We start from the raw sequence: 22,500 nt of genomic DNA, 5'->3' as shown, positions 1-22,500 counted from the left end.
GACCAACTCATGGCATGTGGTACGATAAGCTTAGGCAGCTCATCAAGCGTAGGATTGAACACTTCGCTTGTTGGATAATTTCTGCCATTCATCAGTTAAGTAATACAGTGCCCTCCCCTCCCTTTCTCCCTCCCTCCTTCCCTCTCTCTCTCTTTCTCTCTCCCTCCCTCCCTCCCCTGCAGTGGTGGGTTTCAAAATTTTTTAGAACCTCTTCAGTAGGTGTGGCCTGCTTTGTGGGAGTGGTTTGCCAGCCATGTGACTGAATGGGAGTGGCTTGGCAGTCGTGCGACTGGGTGGGCGTGGGCAACTTATAAAATGTGGTGAAACTCACTTAACAACACTCTTGCTTAGCAACCAAAATGTTGGCTCAGAAACTCTGGCATTTGAAGCACGCAAGTCTTAAAGCTGTCAAGTTACAAGACCCTTGCACCCCTAACCCTTTAGAAAAAAAACTCCCAGGGGTGTTCAAACTTGACAGCTTTAAGACTTGTGGACTTCAACTCCCAGATTTCCTCCTCTCTCTCCATCTTGATGATGTGCAGATATTGCTTCTAGTGATACTGTATTTTATACTGTTAGCCTTCACTTAATTACCATTCATTTAACAACTGTTTGAAATTATGGTAGCACTGAAAAAGATACTTATGACCCAGTGGTGGGTTTCAAAAATTGTTCGAACCTACTCTGTGGGTGTGGCCTCCTTTGTGGGAGTGGCTTGCTGCCCATGTGACCGGATGGGAGTGGCTTGCTGCCCATGTGACCGGATATGAAGATGCCGACGACACTTGTCAGAACCATCTTAAATTACCTCACACACAGCACTGGCATGCATAAGAATATGATGTAAACTTTTTTTTAAAAGGCATCTTTGGTTTGCGTTGAAACAACTTCAACACACGCAATGTTCTGATTGCATCACAAACGCAGTAGTCATCCTTATCTTTCACAGAGGCACTGAGTTTTATAAATATGAGCTTGATAGTGTAGAATAATCATATCCAAGGACCAGTGGTGGGTTTCAAAAAATTTTGGAACCTCTTCTGTAGGTGTGGCCTGCTTTCCGGGTCCACTGGTGGAACCTCTTCTAACCGGTTCGGTAGATTTGACGAACCGGTTCTACCGAACTGGTGCAAACTGGTAGGAACCCATCTCTGTTATGACCACACTTACAGTTGTCACAGCATGCCTGAAATCATGTTATTGTGATTGGGGGCTTGGCAACTGTCCCACATTTACATTTAGATTCCCAAAATTCTGAACTTTCACTTTTAAAAAAGCATGCTTCTGATCTTCATAGCTACCCAAGATAGCTTTAAAAGATCAGTTATTATCATTCTATTTGAATCTGAATCCGGATGGGGAATTGTGTGCGCAAGCACATCTTACCATATGAAGCCGCCTTGCACCCTTAAAAAATAATTGAAAGATGTGAACAAGGACTGCAAAGGCAGCATAGCTCGCTTTCCAAAGTGTCGCAAACAATGAAAGACAGAGACAGAAACAGAGCTAGTCATAAACTGATGCAGCTGTAATATTTTGAAATCCTGGAATGTTTATATATTATACTATGTAAAAGAAAATATGCGTGTAAAATCCTGCACATATGCATATAACAAGTGGAATGCTGGAAAGAGCATGGCAATGGAGAATGGCATTGTTGGTTAAACCCAAAGCCACCCCAAAAGAATACTGTGCAAAGAAGAAACACAATTTATGGGACTTTTATTTGGACCTAAATGGATTGTCTGTTAGAAGAAATTTCTATGGCAAGATACAATATAAGCTATGAATTAAAAATAGGATTTCCCAAGTCCCAAATCTACCTGAAAGGTGCCCCCCCACAATGAGCAGGACATACAAACACAACACTGATACTTAACTTTAACTAAGGCTTAAACCTGCTTTGTGCAATGCATTTGTTTAATCGATATCTGTTGTGGCTCGGCAGGAGCATTTGAAGCTACTATTAGACTCTGACAGCGAGGGGCCCTATGAGTCAGGCCTGGAGGAGGTGGAGGGCCCTGGACAGGGTTCTGACTCCGAGCAGGGCTCAGAGAGACTAGTTGGTCCCCAGGTAATGACTGAGCCTTGGATCAGTGGGGAGGAGACAAGAGAGGCTGACACAGAAACCTCCTGTCAGTTGTTTCAGGATGCACGCAGGAGAAGGGCTGACCCACGTAAGGAACAATTGAGGACTCACAGGAGATAATGAGCAGCTGTTGCTCATTAGGGTCTCCTCCTGCAGATAAAAGTGACTGATGGTGCCACGCCCTGGTTGCAGAAGTCAACGTTCTCCGTTCGTGTGCAACCATCGAGAAAAAGCACTTGGATAAGTGACTTGATTTATATAATCCTGTTTTGTAGTAGTTTATGAGTGAGGACTTTTGCCAGAGCATTTATCTGTGTTTAATTTGGGCTCGCAGCCAGCAAGAGCCGGGACTGATAAAAAAAACATTCCTTTGAACGTTCTGTTTGGCTTTCGTTTCTGAAGGGACAAGGTGGGGGTCAGAACAGATATCTAAGTGAATATTTAATAAAATAAAATGCCCTTGCAAAGACCTTGCATCAAGAGATTTCATCAGAGAAGAGGAATTATGGTGGCTCCATTAAAATATATGGATGAAGGCAAATCCATATTGATTGTAGGAACATGTACAAATAATGGTTCACCGACAAAAGGGCGAACGACAAAACCGCGCCTGACTAAACCGCGGTGACAAAACCACGTGTTCTAAAGCGCTCCGACGAATGAGCGCTGAATCGCGCCCACAACAGCGCGGCGACAGAAGCGCGCTGTAAAACTAAACCTAACCCTAACCCTAAACCTAACCCTAAATGTAACGCTAAATGTAATGCTAAACTTAACCCTAAACCTAACCCTAAACCTAACCCTAAACCTAACCCTAAACCTAACCTTAAACCTAACCCTAAACCTAACCCTAAACCTAACCCTAAACCTAACCCTAAACCTAAACCTAACCCTAACCCTAAACGTAACGCTAAACCTAACCCTAAACCTAACCTTAAACCTAACCCTAAACCTAACCCTTACCTTAAGTTAAATCGGCTTTCTGCCAACGCACTCTTGTAAAGCGTCCTTCTGTCTCCGCGCTGTTGTCGCCGCGCTGATGACGTCGCGGTTTTAGCGATGCGGTTTAGTCGGGCGCGGTTTTGTCGTTTGCCCTTTTGTCGGGTCACGCAAATAATGTTGCCATTGTGCCATTTGACTTAGAAATATTTTCCATTGAATTCAATAGAATATACTCCCAAAGTAAGGTGCTCAGTATCAGAATCTCAGTGAGTTGGACAAGGGGGAAACCGATGTCGAAGAGTAGTTTGAGGAGATTGGTGAATCACATTTGAAAATTGTCTCCTTCTCTCTCTCCTCCCCACCTCCAGTTGCTCCTCCCGAGAGTCTGCAAGTGGCTGCAGTCAGAGACCAATCGATTGACCTGGAATGGGATGGCCCAATGGCTGTGACTGAATATGTCATTTCCTACCAGCCAGCTGTGCCAGGGGGCTTGCAGCTCCAGCAACGGGTACCGGGTGACTGGAGCACTGTCACTCTGAAGGAGTTGGAGCCAGGCCTGACATACAACATCAGCATCTATGCTGTTATCAGTGAAGTGCTCAGTGCCCCGGTTGGAGTCAAGGTAGCCACCCGTAAGTATTCTCCACCCTAATTCTGCAGCCTGGATTGCCATTTCAGATTTCACAGTCACTCACGCCCTTGTGACCTCAAGACTGGACTACTGTAATGCGCTCTACATGGGGCAGCCCTTGAAGAGCATTCGGAGACTTCAGCTTGTCCAGAATGCAGCCGCGCGAGCGATTGTGGGTGCACCTCGGTACACCCACGTTACACCTATCCTCCGCGAGCTGCACTGACTGCCTATTGGCCTCCAGACACGCTTCAAGGTGCTAGTTGTTACTTATAAAGCCCTACATGGTATTGGACCTGGGTACTTGAGAGACCGTCTCCTGCCAATCACCTCCCAAAGACCTATTAGATCCCACAGACTAGGCCTCCTCCGAATTCCATCCGCCGGCCAGTGTCGACTGTCAACCACCCGGAGGAGGGCCTTCTCTGTGGCTGCTCCGGCCCTCTGGAACAATCTCCCCATGGAGATTCGGACCCTCACCACCCTTCAGGCTTTCCGCAAAGCCGTCAAGACCTGGCTGTTCCGGCAGGCCTGGGGCTGATGAGTTCCCATCCCCACTCGAATTGTTGTGGCGGTTGAGAGTTTTAAACTGTCGTCTGTATTTTGTCCTCTGTCTTTTTGTTTTTTCTGTATTGTTCCCATTCCCTTCTGGTTTGTTAGCCACCCTGAGTCCCTCTGCGAATAGGGTGGCATACAAGTTTAATAAACCTATAACCAACCTACAATTGAGAGAAGTTTTTAAAAAGAGATTTTAAGGACATGCCTTTTCCTGGATTTAAAAAGGTTGAAGATTAAAGCACAAAGAAGTCTCTGTTTGTAGGTGATTGGTTGCAGATATGATGCGCCCCTATGGAATGATTGTTGAGGAAACCTGTAGCAAAGGATCAATTGTTCTGTTTTGCTTTGAGAGAATGAAACGCATTCTAGGTAGTTCTGTTTATTAATTATAGCTGAAGATTATAATAAAATTTAGGGATTTGGCGTCAGTTTCAACATATCTTAACCAAATCAATATGGAAAAATTTCATTTGGAAAACACATCTGTAAGAATAGCAAAGAAATTAAAAGAGCTTGGTAAAATGACCAATGAAGTCAACCATCTCAGTTATTATTGGGGTCCCTGGGATTTCCAAATTTCTATATCACATTTCCAAACAGAATTTTGGTTTTCTTCCCTTATTACAACTGCTTGCCCTAGTTCCTTGCTATACATTGCTTGGTAGATATGTTGAATAAGCCCAAGGGGGCTGGTCCCATAAAATCTGTCATATGTTGTATGATGTGGTTCACCGACAAATGCGCGCTCAACAAAAGCGCACCGACGAAACCGCAGGGAGAAAACCACAAGTTCAAAATCGCGCTGACGAATAAGCGCAGAAGCGTGCTAACAACAGTGAGCCGACAGAAGCGGGCTCTAAACCTAACCCTAAAGGTAACCCTAAACTTAACCCTAAACCTAACCCTAACCTAACCCTAAACCTAACCCTAAACCTAACCCTAACCCTAACCCTAACCCTAAACCTAACCCTAAACCTAACCCTAACCCTAACCCTAACCCTAACCCTAAACCTAACCCTTACCCTTACCCTTACCCTAACACTTACCTTAACCGTAATCGCGCTTCTGTCAGTGCTCTTTTGTCCACGCGCCTTTGTGGGCACCCTGTCGACGTTGCGGTTTTATCGCCACGGTTTTGTCGGCGCACTGTTGTCGGGCGCGCATTTGTCGGATCACGGTATGATGTGATTGACATACTGGAAAAATTGGTTTCACAAATTCTTTGGTTCCAGAAAATATTCATGCATCCTTGCTCAGGCTGAGTATTTATATGTTTCCTCACAAAATGATTTATTTAAATCCAAGTGGAACCTGGACAGTACAAGCTTGGAACAGTCATGCTCTACCTATTAAAGTGGACTGATTGAGATATTTTGCTGCCTGGCAAAAAATGATAGCTTGCAGAATCCAAGCAACAAGGCTTTAAACTTTCCTGCAGCTGCCAACAGCAAGCTCATTTAGGATGGCCAAACCAGACCAGGCTGCTTGCTGCACATAGCTTTGTCCTCCAAGTCTTCTGCTGGTGTTGTATCCTAACCCTCACATTTGTTGGTTGAAACAGCTGCCACTCTCCCTAATTATAGGCTGACTTTGTTGTGTGGTGTTTGCGGGACAGATTATGCTCTGATTCCAATCAACCAGTTAAGGCCAAACTAATATAAATTCACGTCACAGAACTGCAGTGCTCGCTTTGACTATAAGAAAGTCACTTTGGGATGGTGGGGAGGAATGTGGAGCAAATATAACCTTCGGAATGCCAGGTCACAGACTGAGTCAATCAGACTCAGTCACAGACTGAGAAACTGAAAATTCTGTGATGTTACACTATGTAAGATGTTCTGACCCTCCTCGTCCCACACCAACACACACTCCGAGCCAAAGATAAGTTACGGCATTTAATTAACAGAAAGACAGGTCCTTGGCAGCAAACCGGCACAGACAAGCTTGGGCAGCAATCCAGCACAGATAAGCTGTGGCAGCAATCCAGCCTGCCAAGTTCACAATACTGTTCTCCAACATTAGTTAATGCGTTGACTTCTGCAAAAAGGCCATGTGCACAAGCAGTCCTTTTATAGTCTGGAGAGGAGCCTAATGACCACCAGCTGAGTGCGATTACCTCCTGTAATTGTGTAATTGTTCCTTACGCCTATTAGCTCTCTGGTGCCGTGCATCTAGGAACAACTTCCTTGGCTCCTCCCCACTGCTGACGTCCAAATCAGACTCCCTTGTCTCCTCCCCACTGGTCCAAGGCTCAGGCACCTCCTGGTGGCCAACCAGCCTCTCTGCGCCCTGCTCAGAGTCAGAACCCTGTCCAGGGTCCTCCACATCCTCCAAAGCCGACTCATAGGGCCCCTCGCTGTCGGAGTCTGGTGGCAGCTCCAACAGCTCCTACTGGGCCACAACAGTAAGGTATTCATTGAGCCCTTCCCCAATTTATAATAAACTTGGGTTTTTTTCTACCTGCAGCAACAGGTATGACTTCAAGGGTATCCCACAGCAGGCAGTGTGAATCAAAGGAAGCAACACTCAAGAGAATACGCCACAACTCTTATATGGCTAGCTACCTTGGGAAGGGTATATGGAGTTAATAGCTCCAGGAATTTACTATGTAGCAAACCTCATTATAGGTGTATGAATAGGTGGTTGGCTTCCCTTGGACCCATAAGCTTCATGAAGACGAAACAGCAGAATTCTGTGCAAGCAATGAATTGCTCTGTTTGGAAGAAAAATTAGTTGATGGATATGACTGATATCCAAAAAGGGGAGTTGAGAAAGGCAAATAAGATTATCAAACCAATCTGAATCTTAGCAGAGAGGTATCACATTATAGAACACAAATCAAGGTATGGCAACCTTTCGAGGTTCTATTTATCAGGATTAACTGAAAAGTTTCAACTCTGAGAGACAACACCACTATTCATGTGATTTTCAAAATCATTGAAATCCAAGTCCCATTACAATCCTTTCATTCCGCAGGAATACTGAGTTAGTAATTTAAAAAGTCAATCAGATGTTGGAAGCCTATTGGAAACAACATTAGCATCCTTGCATAATTAGGTCTGTTTCATCTCAGATCATATCTGTTCACAAATCTATCATATTTGGTGGTCCTGTACTGAGGCCACGAAATATTGGAAAAGGATTAAAAAATGGTTAAAAGAGGTTACCGGGGCAAACATTGAATGGAGACCTGAGAACCTGTTACTAAGCATCAAACCAGATAACATAAGCAGTTCAATATGGCACTTGAGCCTGCATATAATTGTGGCCGCAAGAATAACCTATGCACAATTTTGGAAATCCACCACTATACCGTCGGAAGATGCTATAATTAAAAAGATCTACGAATGTGCAGAAATGGACAGAATGACGGGTTGGCTGAGGGACAAAGGAGAAACAGAACATTATCTTAGCTGGAACCTATGGTATATGTGGGCGACTAGGAGAACAGCAGGGACTTAAAATGGGGAAAGTTAACATAGGTACCGTAATAGATCCCTGAATCTTGCAATGAGAAGATGTGGCTTAGAGACCTAATAATGAGGAAAGAAAGAAAAAACTGGGCTGTGAATGACTGTCACCGTGGGGGGGAGGGGGGGTTGTATGTCTAAAACGGCATTTGTATCTGTATGTTTTACTTTATATTGTTATGTATGATTTGTCTTGCTTATGTCGTTGTATTTATGTCGTTGTATTTTTCTTCTTGTTTTTTAAAGGTAATAATGTTTAATAAAAATTATATTTAAAAAAAAATAAAAAAAAAATAAAAAGTCAATCAGATGTTGGAAACCTATTGGAAACAACATTAGCATCCTTGCATAATTAGGTCTGTTTCATCTCAGATCATATCTGCTGACAAATTTTGGGTTACAGCAGTGCTTGGGAATTAAAGTCCATTAAGATTGCCGGGGGGGGGGGGCTGCTTGTATGACATAGCTGAGTTGCTCCTGGTTCGGCCCGGTTTGGCCTGGTTTGGCCGAACCGGTAGTGGTGGCGGCGGGAGGCTCCACCCACCCGCCCGGACTCTTCTGTGCATGCACAGAAGCTTCTGCACATGCGCAGAAACATCACACGCATGAGAGAGAGAGCACCCACAAGCAAACTGATAGTAAAACCAGTGCAAACCCACCACTGTTATATGAGTATAGTAGCAGCTTGAATTAGAGGTATTGAAGTTTTCATATCACAGAGATAAGCTCAGTCGTCTTTGCTGTCAACACATCAAGTGACTGCTAAGGATATAGTTTTTTTGGGGGGGTGATTAAAAAGTTTGCAACCTTCAGCTAACATATGTTTTAAAATTATGCCATTGTATGGAAAGGGAGATGATTTAAGATAGTTGTAAATCAATCGATCTTAAATATCATGATGAAATTCATCTTTCAGTGGAAAGAAAGTTGTGCACACATACACATAGACACAGTTTTATTGGTACTGCCTGCGGCATTCATAAAGCCTTTCCAACGTTTTTCTCACTGAGTTTCTTGCATTAAAACGAGGGATAGGCAAGAGAAAAATGTCTCAACTGACATCTATTCAATTCACTTGATTAAAACCAAATAGCTCCCATTTCTACATATAGATTAACACTTTCTGGCTATGATATCATCAAGATACAACTGAAAAGTATGAATTACAGGCAATTGCAGCTTGGAGCTGACAATTATGAATATTCTGAGCTTTCGGTCAGGAAGGGTTGTGGCACTCTGCCAAATGGATTTGTCATTAGCAATTGTAAAGAAACATGGAGAACAGTTAGCCTCTTTCATCTTCATTATCTTGATTATGCAACTAACTTTTGCATTAGTGCATCACTGACCCATAGAGCTTGTTCGGGATATCATTGTGGACATAATTAATCTTCTGCAAATATCCTTGCTCCATGCTGAAGTGTTACCCCTGGGGAAAATCTCCCTACTGTTCACAAAACTGCTCCATTTGCAATAACTTGGATTCTTTCAATTAGTAGGGTGCTTTCAAGAAGTAGAGAGATACTTTTCTTTGTCTTATTTCCACCAGTCCCTCCCCGGGGTTATGAGTACACAGTATAAGTGTTCTATTTGCTTTATTGAAGCAGGATGTCTCCCAGTTATGTACTTTGGACAATGGAAAATAGACATTTGAGTATGTGGTGAGGAAGAGAGTTAAGCCTGAACTACAGAAAGATTGTATTCCCCATCTCTTATCTGCATCTCTGTATTTCAGAACTCTCTACTCCACGAGGACTGCAGTTCAAAACTATCACAGAGACCACTGTTGAGATGGAATGGGAGCCCTTCTCCTTCTCCTTTGATGGCTGGGAGATCAGCTTCATCCCCAAGGTAGCAGTCTTGACTTTGGAAATATCCTTTTATTAGAAATAATGGTTTTTTCTTAATCAGTGTTTTTTAATTTTTAATTTTCAAAACAAACACAATACATACAATCTTCTTTTCTTACATACTGTAGAAAGTGTATCAGTTGGTTATAAAAGACTTTTGTGCATCTCTTCCACAGTCATCAAGCATAATTCATATTAACTCAAGTATTTTAACTCAGATATTTATACACGTTACCATCGTCACACCTCCATTTTCATTTGACTATAGTTGTTTAAACCAGTGTTTCCCAACCTTGGCGACTTTCAGTCCTTTGGACTTCAACTCCCAGAATCCCCAATTCTGGGAGTTGAAGTCCACAGGACTGAAAGTCACCAAGGTTGAGAAACACTGGTTTAAACGTCCATCATCATAAAATATATCAAGATTTAATATATAACCACATACTGGCATTTCATTTACTATTTCTAAAATCCTCCAATGACACTAAATCCTTATGTCCTATTCTAGCTAAACATCCATAATGTTTAATAACAAAGTTTTCTATCCTTCTTTCCAAATCACCGTTTACAATTTACATCTCGTTTCCTTATATTGTACCCCGTACATATAAGTACAAGTAGTTGTTATCCAAACATGTGGAGAAATCTCATGTTATGTCATCTTTGGTACATAGGCTGGGGAAATATATGTACAGCACTAGAGGAAAAATAAAAAAGTGAACAAAGACCCAGGAGAAACTTTAATTTCAATATGCAATTTATTGAGGGTGGGCATACATTAGCAGGAAAGGAGCAACCTTATTCAACTTACATTCAGTTGACATTGAAATAGTTAAAGATTTCAAGGTTCAGCAGTAACATTTAAGCTTGAACACAGGTTCAAAGGGGCATTTAGAAGGCTTAGAGTACAGATTAGAAAGTGATAGAGAGGCCATGATCCCTATCAGAGAAAATGTTACTGAACTGGTAGAAGAAGTGAGAGGTTTTCCCAACTTCAATTCAGGTAGTTGATGCCTTAATGCTTTTCTCTCCCTGCGTGCATGATGGGATATTGCTCAGGGACAGCCTATCATTAAGGAGAATAAACCAATTACAACGTGATGCTGAAAAATCATTAGAGTTATGTCTTACCTAGTTACAATCTGTTCAGGACCATAAGGATGTTTTGGCCAAAATAACATCCAAAACGCCTGTGAAATTGGATCCCAATTGGTTCCAACAGTAGAATTTAGAGTTAAGTTTCTGGTTGAGGGGAAAACATCTGCTTTTGGAAAAGAGAAATCTGCTAAATCTGCATACAAGAGCTATAAGGCTTAATTCTTCAAAAGTCCAGTATAGGTAACTTGCTTAGGAAAAGAGACTGAAGGACACTAAACCATCAAATTGAAGGTGCCTTATAAAGAGCAAGATAAGGAATAAAGTTGCAACAGAAAGCTTCATAGAATAGTGATTCTTAATAATGTATATTGGAAGCAACACTGTTTGGTTTTGGAGTTCTTAATGTCACTGGGATTTTCTTATTGTTCAAATGTTTTATTTTCATTTTCATTTTCAATTCATACAGTCACTTATATACTGTGCATAACCGGGGCCATATAACATTGAACAATAACTACCGTCATCCTTGTCAAAAATACTCCCCAAAATACAAGCCCAAATACCACTTCAACCCTCCATACACCCTTTCTTTCACCCCCCTCCAACTTTCCTTTCTCCCCTCCAACATTCCCCTCTCCTACTTCCCCTCTCCCTCTATCATTCCTTTCTCCCAATACACTCCCTCCCTTCCACCTCACCCTCCTTCCGATCCTCTCTCCCACCCTCTCTACCCCTCTTTCTTCTTTCCCTCTACTCCTCCCTTCGGTGTATTTCTTCTATCTATCAATATATTCAGCTTCTTATTTTTACACTAGCATTAAAAATGCAACAGTATACAAGTGCAATCATGTTACTTTAAAATCTGGCACATACTATATTTCCCCCCTCCCCCCCTCCCCCCTATGACCCCACCTCCCTTCCCCCCCCCCGACTTCCCAGAGCCCGTACACGGTATAGCTTTTTATCAAACACAATCTAAAATATATTAAAACCAACGAAATTAAAGAAAAAAGAAGAAAAAAAAGGGATTTTCTTGATTATCATCTTGGAACTTCCCTTTATTGATACATTTACCCAACTATATTCCTTTTCCACTGATGTCTGCATTATCAACTTATTCACACGTTCCTGAATTAAAGCAGAAATTTGACTTGGTCGTTTGTTAATAGATCCTTCTTTCTAGAATTATCCTCAATAGAGCTAGCCTTGGCTCTGTCTTTGGACAGGATTAATACAGTAGAGCAGGGATGTTAAACCTGCGGCTTGCAGCCCGGATACGTCACATACTGGCCCAATATGTCACGTGACGATGCAGTGACGATATGAGTTTGACACCCGTTCAGTAGAGCATCTCCTTAGAATGGATTTCATCTGGCTTACGTGACTTTTCCTCTGCTTGGATCCTGTATCCAACTCTCTCTTTTTTTCTCTCTTTGTTCTTCTTCACATGAGATATTGCTTTGTTATATACCCTTCTCTGGACCAAAGGCTCTTTAGAGCCTTAAAGAGATAGGCAGTAGCATTTGAGTTGAAATGCTTGGCTGACAAAGTTAAGAGAGAGTGAGTCAAAGTCAGTGTTTTTCAAATCAACCAAAGGCAGAAGAAATTTTTAAAAAATCAGCAAGTAATGGAAGAAGCTGATATGCATAAAGCAGGCCACCTTTTGCTGATGTCACACTATAGAGTGAAGATCACAGGATTGATGTTCTGGATGTAGTTTGCTGCCAACTGTAGTTATAAATTCCCTGCTCTATGAAAAAGACAGAAGCTTTTTTTGATCATTACATTATTGCATGTATAGTATAGTGAAAGTCAGAATTACTCTGCTTTCTCATTCATAATATATTTGCAAAGAAACAACTATACGTATCATTATGTATAATTATTTTATACCACTACATTGTTGAAGAGCCGAGGTGGCGCAGTGGTTAGGGTGCAGTACTGCAGGCCACTTCAGCTGACTGTTATCTGCAGTTCAGCGGTTCTAATCTCACCGGCTCAAGGTTGACTCAGCCTTCCATCCTTCCGAGGTGGGTGAAATGAGGACCCAGACTGTGGGGGGCGATATGCTGACTCTGTAAACCGCTTAGAGAGGGCTGAAAGCCCTATGAAGCGGTATATAAGTCTAACTGCTATTGCTATTGCTATTGTCACTCATAGCTGAATAGATATTTTGAACTGAATACTTTAAGTGGCCAAGTGTGATTAGACACACAAGGAATTTTTCACCTAAATATGTTACGAAAGGACTGAACCTGCAGGTCACCAGCCACTAATTTTCTGGAACTTACGGAGCAGATGCTACTTTTATTTCTTTAATAGTTTGCTATATCATTTTAATGAAATCATATTTAAAATGATTAATAAAAGTTACATAGTAACAGCGTTCTCCTGCCTCCACTCTGTTTCATGGCTTGAAGGAAATTTATAGAAATTGCTTTCGTTTCTACTTCTGGAACAGTCTTCACCATTTAAGTATTAAGTTTGGATAACAAAAGTATAACATTATTCATGTAAATCTTGGTTTACGCGGGATTGGAATATACTAACAATCACTTTTGTATGTTTTAAGAAGATTACCTGTTTTTAAATGTTAGTGGAGGCGGGAAAACATTGAGCATATACTGTAAGCATGCTGCAGGAAATACTGAAAATTCAGCCAGATATCTATTGCATTTACAATAGCATAAACATACCTATAAGCACAACAATTCATCCATCAATCCCAGGGACAGTAATTCATTCTCAAACACAGACAAAATATCAGCAAAAGATTTCTCAGTCACACAAAAGTTATTCATTTTCTCAGTTTTCTATTTCTCCTTCCCTCTCTTTTTTTCCTTTCTTTTTCACACCTAGGCCCCCTTACAGTTTCTATTGTATATTCCTACATCCTGCATATATACTGTATATATTTATCCCATAGATAGGCAATTTGGTCCAACTCTGGATAAATACTCACTTTATGATTTATTTAAATTAGCAATAGCAATAGCAATAGCAATAGTTAGACTTATATACCGCTTCATAGGGCTTTCAGCCCTCTCTAAGCGGTTTACAGAGTCAGCATATTGCCCCCAACAACAATCCGGGTCCTCATTTTTCCCATCTCGGAAGGATGGAAGGCTGAGTCAACCTTGAGCCTAGTGGGATTTGAACAGCCGAACTGCTGAACTGCAGTCAGCTGAAGTAGCCTGAAGTGCTGCATTTAACCACTGCGCCACCTCGGCTCATTGGGACAATTGTTTTTCCCCTCAAAATTGAAAGAAAATCCATTCTTATACTTTTACTTATTAGCAAAAGTATACAATTTCCTATACATATGTGTCCACTTTTTAGATTTATTCATATATGCTCTTTTGTGTTTTAAAAAATGAGGAAAGAACACTGGAAGGTTGTAGATGCCATACATTATTAGAATCTATATTGCTACAGATTGCCATTTCATGAGTGCCAATCTTTCACTGCACTACAGTAAATTCACTATAGCTCCCAGTTTGCTGGGGTATAGATGTTTCTCTTTCTTTGCAGAGAAGGGAAGTAAATTTTAGTGCACAGCAACATGATGTTCAGTAATGCCCAAGGAGACAATTCCAAGTTTATTTAACTTTGAATCAGTTTTTTTAATGTCTGTAGGACAATGAAGGGGGTGTGATTGCTCAACTTCCCAGTAGTATGACAACCTTCAATCAGACTGGCCTGAAACCAGGTGAAGAGTACACAGTCAACGTGGTAGCTCTCAAGGAACAAGCCCGAAGTTCACCCACTTCAGCCAGTGTTTCAACCTGTAAGTAACCCTAACCAACTTTTTTATGTAAGCTTGTGAATTAATGCCAGCCTTCTTTCCTGATGGGATAAGACTATTTAAAAAGTAATTTGCTCCAAGAAGAATCATCATGTTTAGGAATAATATACTCTTAAATAATAAATGCAGTGATAAAAAAGACTTTTGCTTTCTCCTTCATCAGTGGTGGGTTTCAAAAAATTTTGGAACCTCTTCTGTAGGTGTGGCCCGCTTTCCGGGTCCACTGGTGGAACCTCTTCGAACCGGTTCAGTAGATTTGACAAACCGGTTCTACCGAACTGGTGCGAACCGGTAGGAACCCACCTCTGTCCTTCATGCTCTATTTGTGGGACACAAGAAACACCTGTATAAGTATTGTTGGAACCGTTTTACTGGAATGGATAGATCAACAATGTTAAGCAGTTTCTCACCTAAGATGCAAGGATTTCATTTGTCTCAAAATGTTTCTTGTCATCTTATTACATATCTTCACTTAGCAAAATCTATTTTGGGGAGTGGGAGAAGAAAACCATGCAAATGCTTCAACACAGGATGCATCGGCAAAGCTAATTATAAAGAGTTAATGAAACTCTTGATCCGGGCAAAAATATGTATGCCAACTATTGCACAACACAAGGAGGTCTTCCTTTAAAGAAAAGAGAACGTGCTAAATATTAATTTGCAATTCTGATGGACACCTTAGTTATTCTTTCATCATGTCAGCAAGTACCGTGGCACGACAAAACCGCGCTCGTCAAAATAGCGGTGATACAACCGCGTCGCTAAAGCCGCGACGTCATCACCACCGCGACAACAGCGCGGCAACAGAAGGGCGCTTTAAAACAGTGCAGCGGCAGAAAGCCGATTTAAATTAAGGTAAGGGTTAGGATTAGGTTTAGGGGTTTGCTTTAGGGTTAGGTTTAGGGTTAGGGTTAGGTTAGGGTTAGGGTTAGGGTTAGGGTTAGGGTTAGGGTTAGGGTTAGGGTTAGGGTTAGGGGTTAGGGTTAGGGTTAGGGTTAGGGTTAGGGTTAGGGTTAGGGTTAGGGTTAGGGTTAGGGTGCTGAGTGCTTCGGAAGGCGCGGATTTGCTCTCCGCAGTTATGTCATCGCTGTAAGGTCACGTTTTTCCTTAGCGCTTCGGACGGCGCGGATTTGCCCTCCGCACTTATGTTGTCACGGATAAGGGCTTCACGGTTTTGTGGTGGAACCAGCAAGTACATATAGACATTTATTGCACACAAACATTTTTCCCCTTTACAGATCTAGCAGAGAACTGCATATAGGATGTAGCTTACCAATGACATCTATAGGCCATGTGAAGCAATTATCCATTTTAACTGGTTTAAGAGACTTTTCTCCCTAATGGTCCAGAAACAAAGCCATCCCTTGCTATGACAATAGAAAAGCTGATAGAGTACAATTGGTCTCCTTCCCTTTATTTTCCTTTGGGATTTGACCCTGACTTGTGTTTTGCAGTATGAGTAAGAATAAAGGAGCTTAAAGCATGCTTGTTGTCAAGACAAAACCAGCGACATGTCATCAGGAGTTGACGGGACCTTCCAGGGATACTGTACAACTTGAGTGAAAAAAGACTCATTGAAACTAATTTTTTTAGAGGAATGCCTCATATTGACATCTCAGTGTCTTTAGTGTTAGAGTTAGTAAGGGTTACAACCTTAAATGAAATTCACAGCTTTTCATGTAAAGTTGCTTTTCAAATTGTATCTCCAACTTGAAAAGATTCTAATCCAAGGTTCAAGGTTCATTTTATTTATATGCTGCCCTATTCCCGGCGGGACTCAGGGCGGCGCACAAACCCAAAGGAGGGGAAGGGGAACACAAAAACTACAGCAAAAAGTACAGGGCATTTAAAAACGACCAACAGCCACACGATTCGAGAGGGGAAGGGAACTCATCGACCCCAAGCCTGCCGACACAGCCAGGTTTTAACGGCTTTTCTCGGAAGGCCTGGAGAGAGGTGAGGGTCTGAATCTCTGCGGGGAGCTCGTTCCAAAGGGCCGGAGCCGCCACAGATAAGGCCCTCCCCCGGGTAGTAGCCAGATGACATTGGCTAGTAGACGGAACCCGGAGGAGGCCCAACTGTGTGATCTAATGGGTCTTTGGGAGGTAATTGGCATCCGAAACCAGTGGTTCATACACTGCAATGAGTAATTCTGCTATGTCTCTATATTCTCAATGAAAAATGATTACAGAGAAATAAAAACAATGGAATGAATCTTAAGTTATTTATTTATTTATTTATTTATTTTTATTCGTATCCCACCTCCATTATTTTTAGAAACAACATTGAACATACAGTATCCAACACATCTTCCTCCTCCTATTTTCCCTACAGCACAGGGGTCAAACTCGCCGCATTGCATTGCCATCACATGATGTCTTGCAATGTGTTTTCTATTCGCAGAGCTGGGGTGGGCGTGGCCTGCACGTGACGCATCTGTCCCGCACGCCGCCAGTTTGACACCCCTAACCTACAACAACAATCCTGCAAGATGGATTGGGCGAGAAAGAATGACTGGCCCAAAGTTGTTTTTCATAGCTAAGGCAGGATTTGAACTCATAGTCTCCTGCTTTCTAGCCTGGTGCCTTAACCACTAGACAAACTGGGTCTTTCTATATATAGGTTGGCTCCCTTATTGTATGTGAAATTCTAAGTTGCAATGGATACATCTAACAAATAGTTGGTGCCACCTCAATCTACACAGAGTTTTTTTTTAAAAAAAAGAAATATCCCTTGTAACTATTAGAAGAATGTAACAATTTCACACAGGATTCTTTAACTTCCATGTCTTTACCTGGTTTTAATCTTTCTTGGCACCTTTGACCAACTTTTTTCCCCTTATGTTTCATACACAAAATTTAGGATCACCAACCACACCTGAAAGTCCTTAGTTTTCAAGTGAGCTCCTTCACTAATAAGAAGGCATAGTTCTCGGCAATATTTTGCTTCTGCATTTATACATTATGAAACACTAGAGTGAATATATGCAGTAAGGATATGCCAATACTGTACTGATTACTGTAATGCGCTTTACTTGGGGCTGCCCCTGAAGAGTGTTTGGAGACTACAATTGGTCCAGAATGCGGCCGCGCGAGCAATATCGGGTGTACCTAGGTACACCCATATTACACCTATCCTCTGCGAGCTGCACTGGCTTCCCATCAGTCTCCTAACGCGCTTCAAGGTGCTGGTCGTTACCTTTAAAGCCCTACATGGCTTAGGACCCGGATATCTGCGGGACCGCCTCCTGCCACATACCTCCCAACGACCCATAAGATCTCATAGGCTGGGCCTCCTCCGGGTACCGTCGACCAGGCAATGCCGTTTGGCGACTACTCGGGGGAGGTCTTTCTCTGTAGCTGCCCTGCCCCTGTGGAATGATCTATCCGCAGAGATCCGGACCCTTCCCACTCTCTCGGCCTTCCGTAAAGCCATTAAAGCCTGGCTGTTCCCGGCAGGCCTGGGGCTGTTGACCCCAAAATACGGTCCAGCCCCATTCAGAACGGAGTGCATGATGTGTTGTATTTTAAATCTATCTTTCCTTTCCCTGTATCTTATTTTCTTTTTTGATTATTTCTGTACTGTAAGCCGCCCGAAGTCCTTCGGGATTGGGCGGCATATAAATGTTATTAAACTAAACTAAACTAAACAATCAGCATCAATCCAATCTATTTCCCTGCTTACTTTAAATGCAGTGTTCGGGGCCCATGAAGATTTTTGAATAAAAAACTAAATAATAATAATAATAATAATAATAATAATAATAATAATAATAATAATAATAAATAAATAAATAAATAAATAAATCTATCTGGATATACATTCTCTGAACCATTTAAACACAAAAGTAAAAATGTGCAAGATTGTCACTGCTCATTTTTTTCCTTTTATCCTAGTGAGGTTCCTCTGGAAATAAACTTGCCAATGAATATAGATTGCTTCTTCTAATATTCAAAACCCCTTATTTCAACTGTAAAATTTTATATATTTAATATATAATTTATATTAAAACTATCCTATATATACAGTTTTAAAAAATTAATAGATATTAATAAAGAGCAGAAGTAGGAAAGAAAGAAAAAAGCAAAAGTGAAGAAAGGAAAGAAAGAAGGAAGGAAGGAAAGAAAGAAAGAGAAAAAGAAACAGAAAGAGAAAGAGAGAAAGAGAGAAAGAAAGAAAGAAAGAAAGAAAGAAAGAAAGAAAGAAAGAAAAGAAAGAAAGAAAGAAAGAAGAAAGAAAGAAAGAATACAAAAGATAAAAACAGAAGAAACTTCTGATTTCCTTTGTGGCATGTATAAGTACAATTACAAAATTATCTCTTACTCTATGATTACCACAAACAGCTACTGGTAATAGCTTTTCCGTTATCTTTTCTTTCTAATCATCAAAACCACAAATTATAAATGCATTTTTCTGTTTCGTGCAAAATGTTTATAAGGGGTTTTCACTCAGCCACAAATGTAGATATTTTTTTTTTTGTCCCTGTGATCAAAATAATTACTTTCTTCTTTTCTATTTGTTCACGTGCTTACTGTCTCCAGTCATTGATGGGCCAACCCAGATTTTGGTTCGCGATGTCTCCGACACTGTGGCCTTTGTTGAATGGTCTCCACCCCGGGCTAAAGTGGACTATATTCTACTGAAATATGGCCTAGAGAATGAAGAAGGGGGGAAATCCACTTTCCGATTGCAGCCCCCACTGAGGCAGTATTCCATGCAAGCTTTAAGACCTGGCTCCCGATATGAAGTCTCTATCTCTGCTGTCCGTGGTGCTAATGAGAGTGATGCTGCAATAACCCATTTTGTAACAGGTAAGACCAAGCATTAGTTGAATATTTCATTGCTGCAATGCTGGCCCTATGCTTTCTCTCTCAGTACGGTAGAAGAGTCATCCCTTGGTGTTATGGTATATTCAATTCAATTCAATTCAATTTATTAAATTTATATGCCGCCCTTTTCCCCCGAAGGGGACTCAGGGCGGCGCACAACTCGAACCGGGGAGGGAATACAGACAAAAAGATTTAAAAGCAACAAGATAACAATATATAATTAAAAACTCACAACAGTCATACCATTCGAGACGGGGGCAACAGCTCTTTAGCCCCAGGCCTGTCGGAACAACCAGGTTTTGAGGGCTTTGCGGAAGGCCTGGAGGGTGGTGAGGGTTCGAATCTCCACGGGGAGTTCGTTCCAGAGGGTCGGAGCAGCCACAGAGAAGGCTCTCCTCCGGGTAGTCGCCAGTCGACACTGGCCGGCGGATGGGATTCGGAGGAGGCCTAATCTGTGGGATCTAATCGGTCTAGTGGAGGTAATTGGCAGCAGGCGGTCTCTCAAGTACCCAGGTCCAATACCAAGAATGATATTCTTTGCATTTAGAAGAATCTGAGAAAAAATGCTAGCATTTCTACCTAAAAAATCTTCAGGCTTATCAAAATCAACCTCTGCCTGAGATCTTGGAAAACTATCTATTGAAATAAATACATTAAAATAATAAAAACATGTCCTTAAGAAGGTAGACTGTCACAGGATAGGCCTATGGCTCCAAAGCTTTTGCCTTAAAGAGGCAGGTTTTCTCCCCTTTTATTCCAACTATGGATAAGAAAAAGCAGTTTTGCTTTCTTACATGAAATTACTCGCTTAATTTAATAGCTCACTTAAATTGCTTGCTTTGCAAGTACATTTGCAAGTGTAAGTAAGAATATATTTTTCTTTTTTTTATTAAAAATTTTTAATTTTTAATTTAAAACAAATACAACATCTTTACATGCTATAGAAAGTGTATTAGTTGGTTACAAATAGACTTTTATGCATCTCTTCCACAGTCAACAAACACAATTCATGTTAATTCGAGCATTTTAACTCAAATATTTATACATATCACCATCATCATATATCCATTTTCATTTGACTATAATTATTATTTTTTTAAAAAAGGAAAAATAATAATAATAATAATTTTTGTTTCTTAAACAATACATGCCCACACCAGTGGGAAAAGAAAAAATCAAAAGAGAAACCAAAAAAAGGGGGGGGGGGAACACAGGTATATATTATAAAAAAAAGTATATCAGCTGGTTACAACATGTTTTGGTGCATCTCTTCCATTAATTCATATTAATTCAAATATCTTAACTCAAATGTTTACCATATTAACATCATTATACCTCCACTTTTAGTTGACTACAGTTATTTAAATATCCTTCAACCTTAAATATGCCAAAGATTTAATCCATAACCACATGCTGACATTTCATTTACTTGTCTGTAAAATCAAAGAATATTTTTTTCTGAATTCTAACTTTCACCTCTACTCAACTTTATATGTATATATCTGTGTGTGGCATACAAGTAATGATACAAGCTTAACATTTGTTAATTTCAGTTCTGTCCCTGCCTACTCTTAATTCTAGGTTCAGAAATAACTTACAATATTATTTGCAATTGGCTTTGGTCCAGCGGATAATCTTTTGAAAATTATAACTTTAGAGTTCATTTCTTTTCTCATTTTTCAACCTCGCCCTCTTCCTGAAAAAAACTAATGAGCTTTGAACAGTGCAAATATTGCCTGATCCGGTTTACCGACAAATGCGCGCTCGACAAAAGCGCGCCGATGAAACCGCGGTGAGAAAACCGCGAGCTCAAAATCGTGCTGACAAATGAGCGAAGAAGCGCCAACAGTGCGCCGACAAAAGCGCTCCTTAAACGAACAACTAATAACAACCTAATAACCCTAACCCTAACCCTAACCCTAAACCTAACCCTAACCCTAACCCTAAACCTAAACCTAAACCTAAACCTAACCCTGAACCTAACCCTAAAGCTAACCCTAACCCTAACCCTAACCCTAACCCTAACCCTAACCCTAACCCTAACCCTAACCCTAAACCTAAACCTAACCCTAACCCTAACCCTAAACCTAAACCTAAACCTAACCCTAACCCTAAACCTAAACCTAAACCTAAACCTAACCCTGAACCTAACCCTAAAGCTAACCCTAACCCTAACCCTAACCCTAACCCTAACCCTAACCCTAACCCTAAACCTAAACCTAAACCTAAACCTAAACCTAAACCTAAACCTAAACCTAAACCTAAACCTAAACCTAACCCTAAACCTAAACCTAAACCTAAACCTAAACCTAAACCGAACCCTGAACCTAACCCTTACCTTAACTGAAATCGTGCTTTTGTGGGCGCGGTTTTGTCGGCGCGTTTGTATGATGTTGCGGTTTCCTCACTGCGGTTTCGTCGGCGCGCTTTTGTCGTGTGCGCATTTGTCGAGTCATGGCCTGATCGTTGTAAGGATCACTAACCTGTTTCTAGACTGAAACCAACCATCCATCTTAACATGTTGTCTAACTCTACATTATTTTCCATCTTTCAACTCCATTTCCAACTTTCTTTTTTCCGCTTTCTTGTCACTGAACATTTTTAAGGCTATCTCCTTTGCCAACCCATCTGCAGCCTTCTCTTTCTTCTATGGGAATCTAACGGAACCTTTGCTCTTACCAGAAAAGTGAGCACAGTTTGTTCAGTTTGGAGTTTGCATCAATGAATGGCTCTATAGTGAGCCAATGAGAAACTGTAGGCAAAAGCAGGCTCAGCTCGCAGGCATGTGGCATCATTATTCTACAGGCATGCTAAGACTTTGGCACTTACTGAATAGACTCGTTTTGGCCCTCCCTCTTTCATCATAACAGCAGAGAAACACCATCCTGTCAACCTTTTCAGTTCGGAAAATAACGTGAAATTAAAAATCATTAATTCCAAAAGAAGCCAGCTAACAAAGCAATCATAAGGAGAGAGGGTAGAATATTGGGTTGAAAGAGAAGTTTAAGGTTTAAGTTTAAGTTTAATAACATTTGTATGCCGCCCAATCCCGTAGCAATAGCAATAGCAGTAGACTTATATACCGCTTCATAGGGCTTTCAGCCCTCTCTAAGCGGTTTACAGAGAGTCAGCATATTGCCCCCAACAATCTGGGTCCTCATTTTACCCACCTCGGAAGGATGGAAGGCTGAGTCAACCCTGAGCCGGTGAGATTTGAACCGCTGAACT

At 41.2% G+C, this 22,500-nt stretch overlaps 1 protein-coding gene across 1 annotated transcript in view; it reads left to right on the top strand.

The window, feature by feature from the left end:
* The window catches only part of TNR (tenascin R), a 585,927-nt gene that overhangs the window by 479,241 nt on the left and 84,186 nt on the right, over window positions 1–22,500 (top strand). The window contains exons 5-8 of the mRNA XM_087726783.1: window positions 3,400–3,663; window positions 9,426–9,541; window positions 14,275–14,425; window positions 18,985–19,254. Of these exons, the coding sequence (XP_087582909.1) occupies window positions 3,400–3,663; window positions 9,426–9,541; window positions 14,275–14,425; window positions 18,985–19,254 (801 nt within the window). The remainder of the gene's footprint in view (window positions 1–3,399; window positions 3,664–9,425; window positions 9,542–14,274; window positions 14,426–18,984; window positions 19,255–22,500) is intronic.

Source organism: Thamnophis sirtalis, unplaced genomic scaffold (genome assembly GCF_051295495.1).
Source record: "Thamnophis sirtalis isolate CommonGarterSnake01/CBP01778 unplaced genomic scaffold, rThaSir2_p1.2 scaffold_12, whole genome shotgun sequence".
Taxonomy (NCBI): domain Eukaryota; kingdom Metazoa; phylum Chordata; class Lepidosauria; order Squamata; family Natricidae; genus Thamnophis; species Thamnophis sirtalis.
Note: the sequence above shows the minus strand (reverse complement) of the source record. Positions and strands in the feature narration are given on the sequence as shown.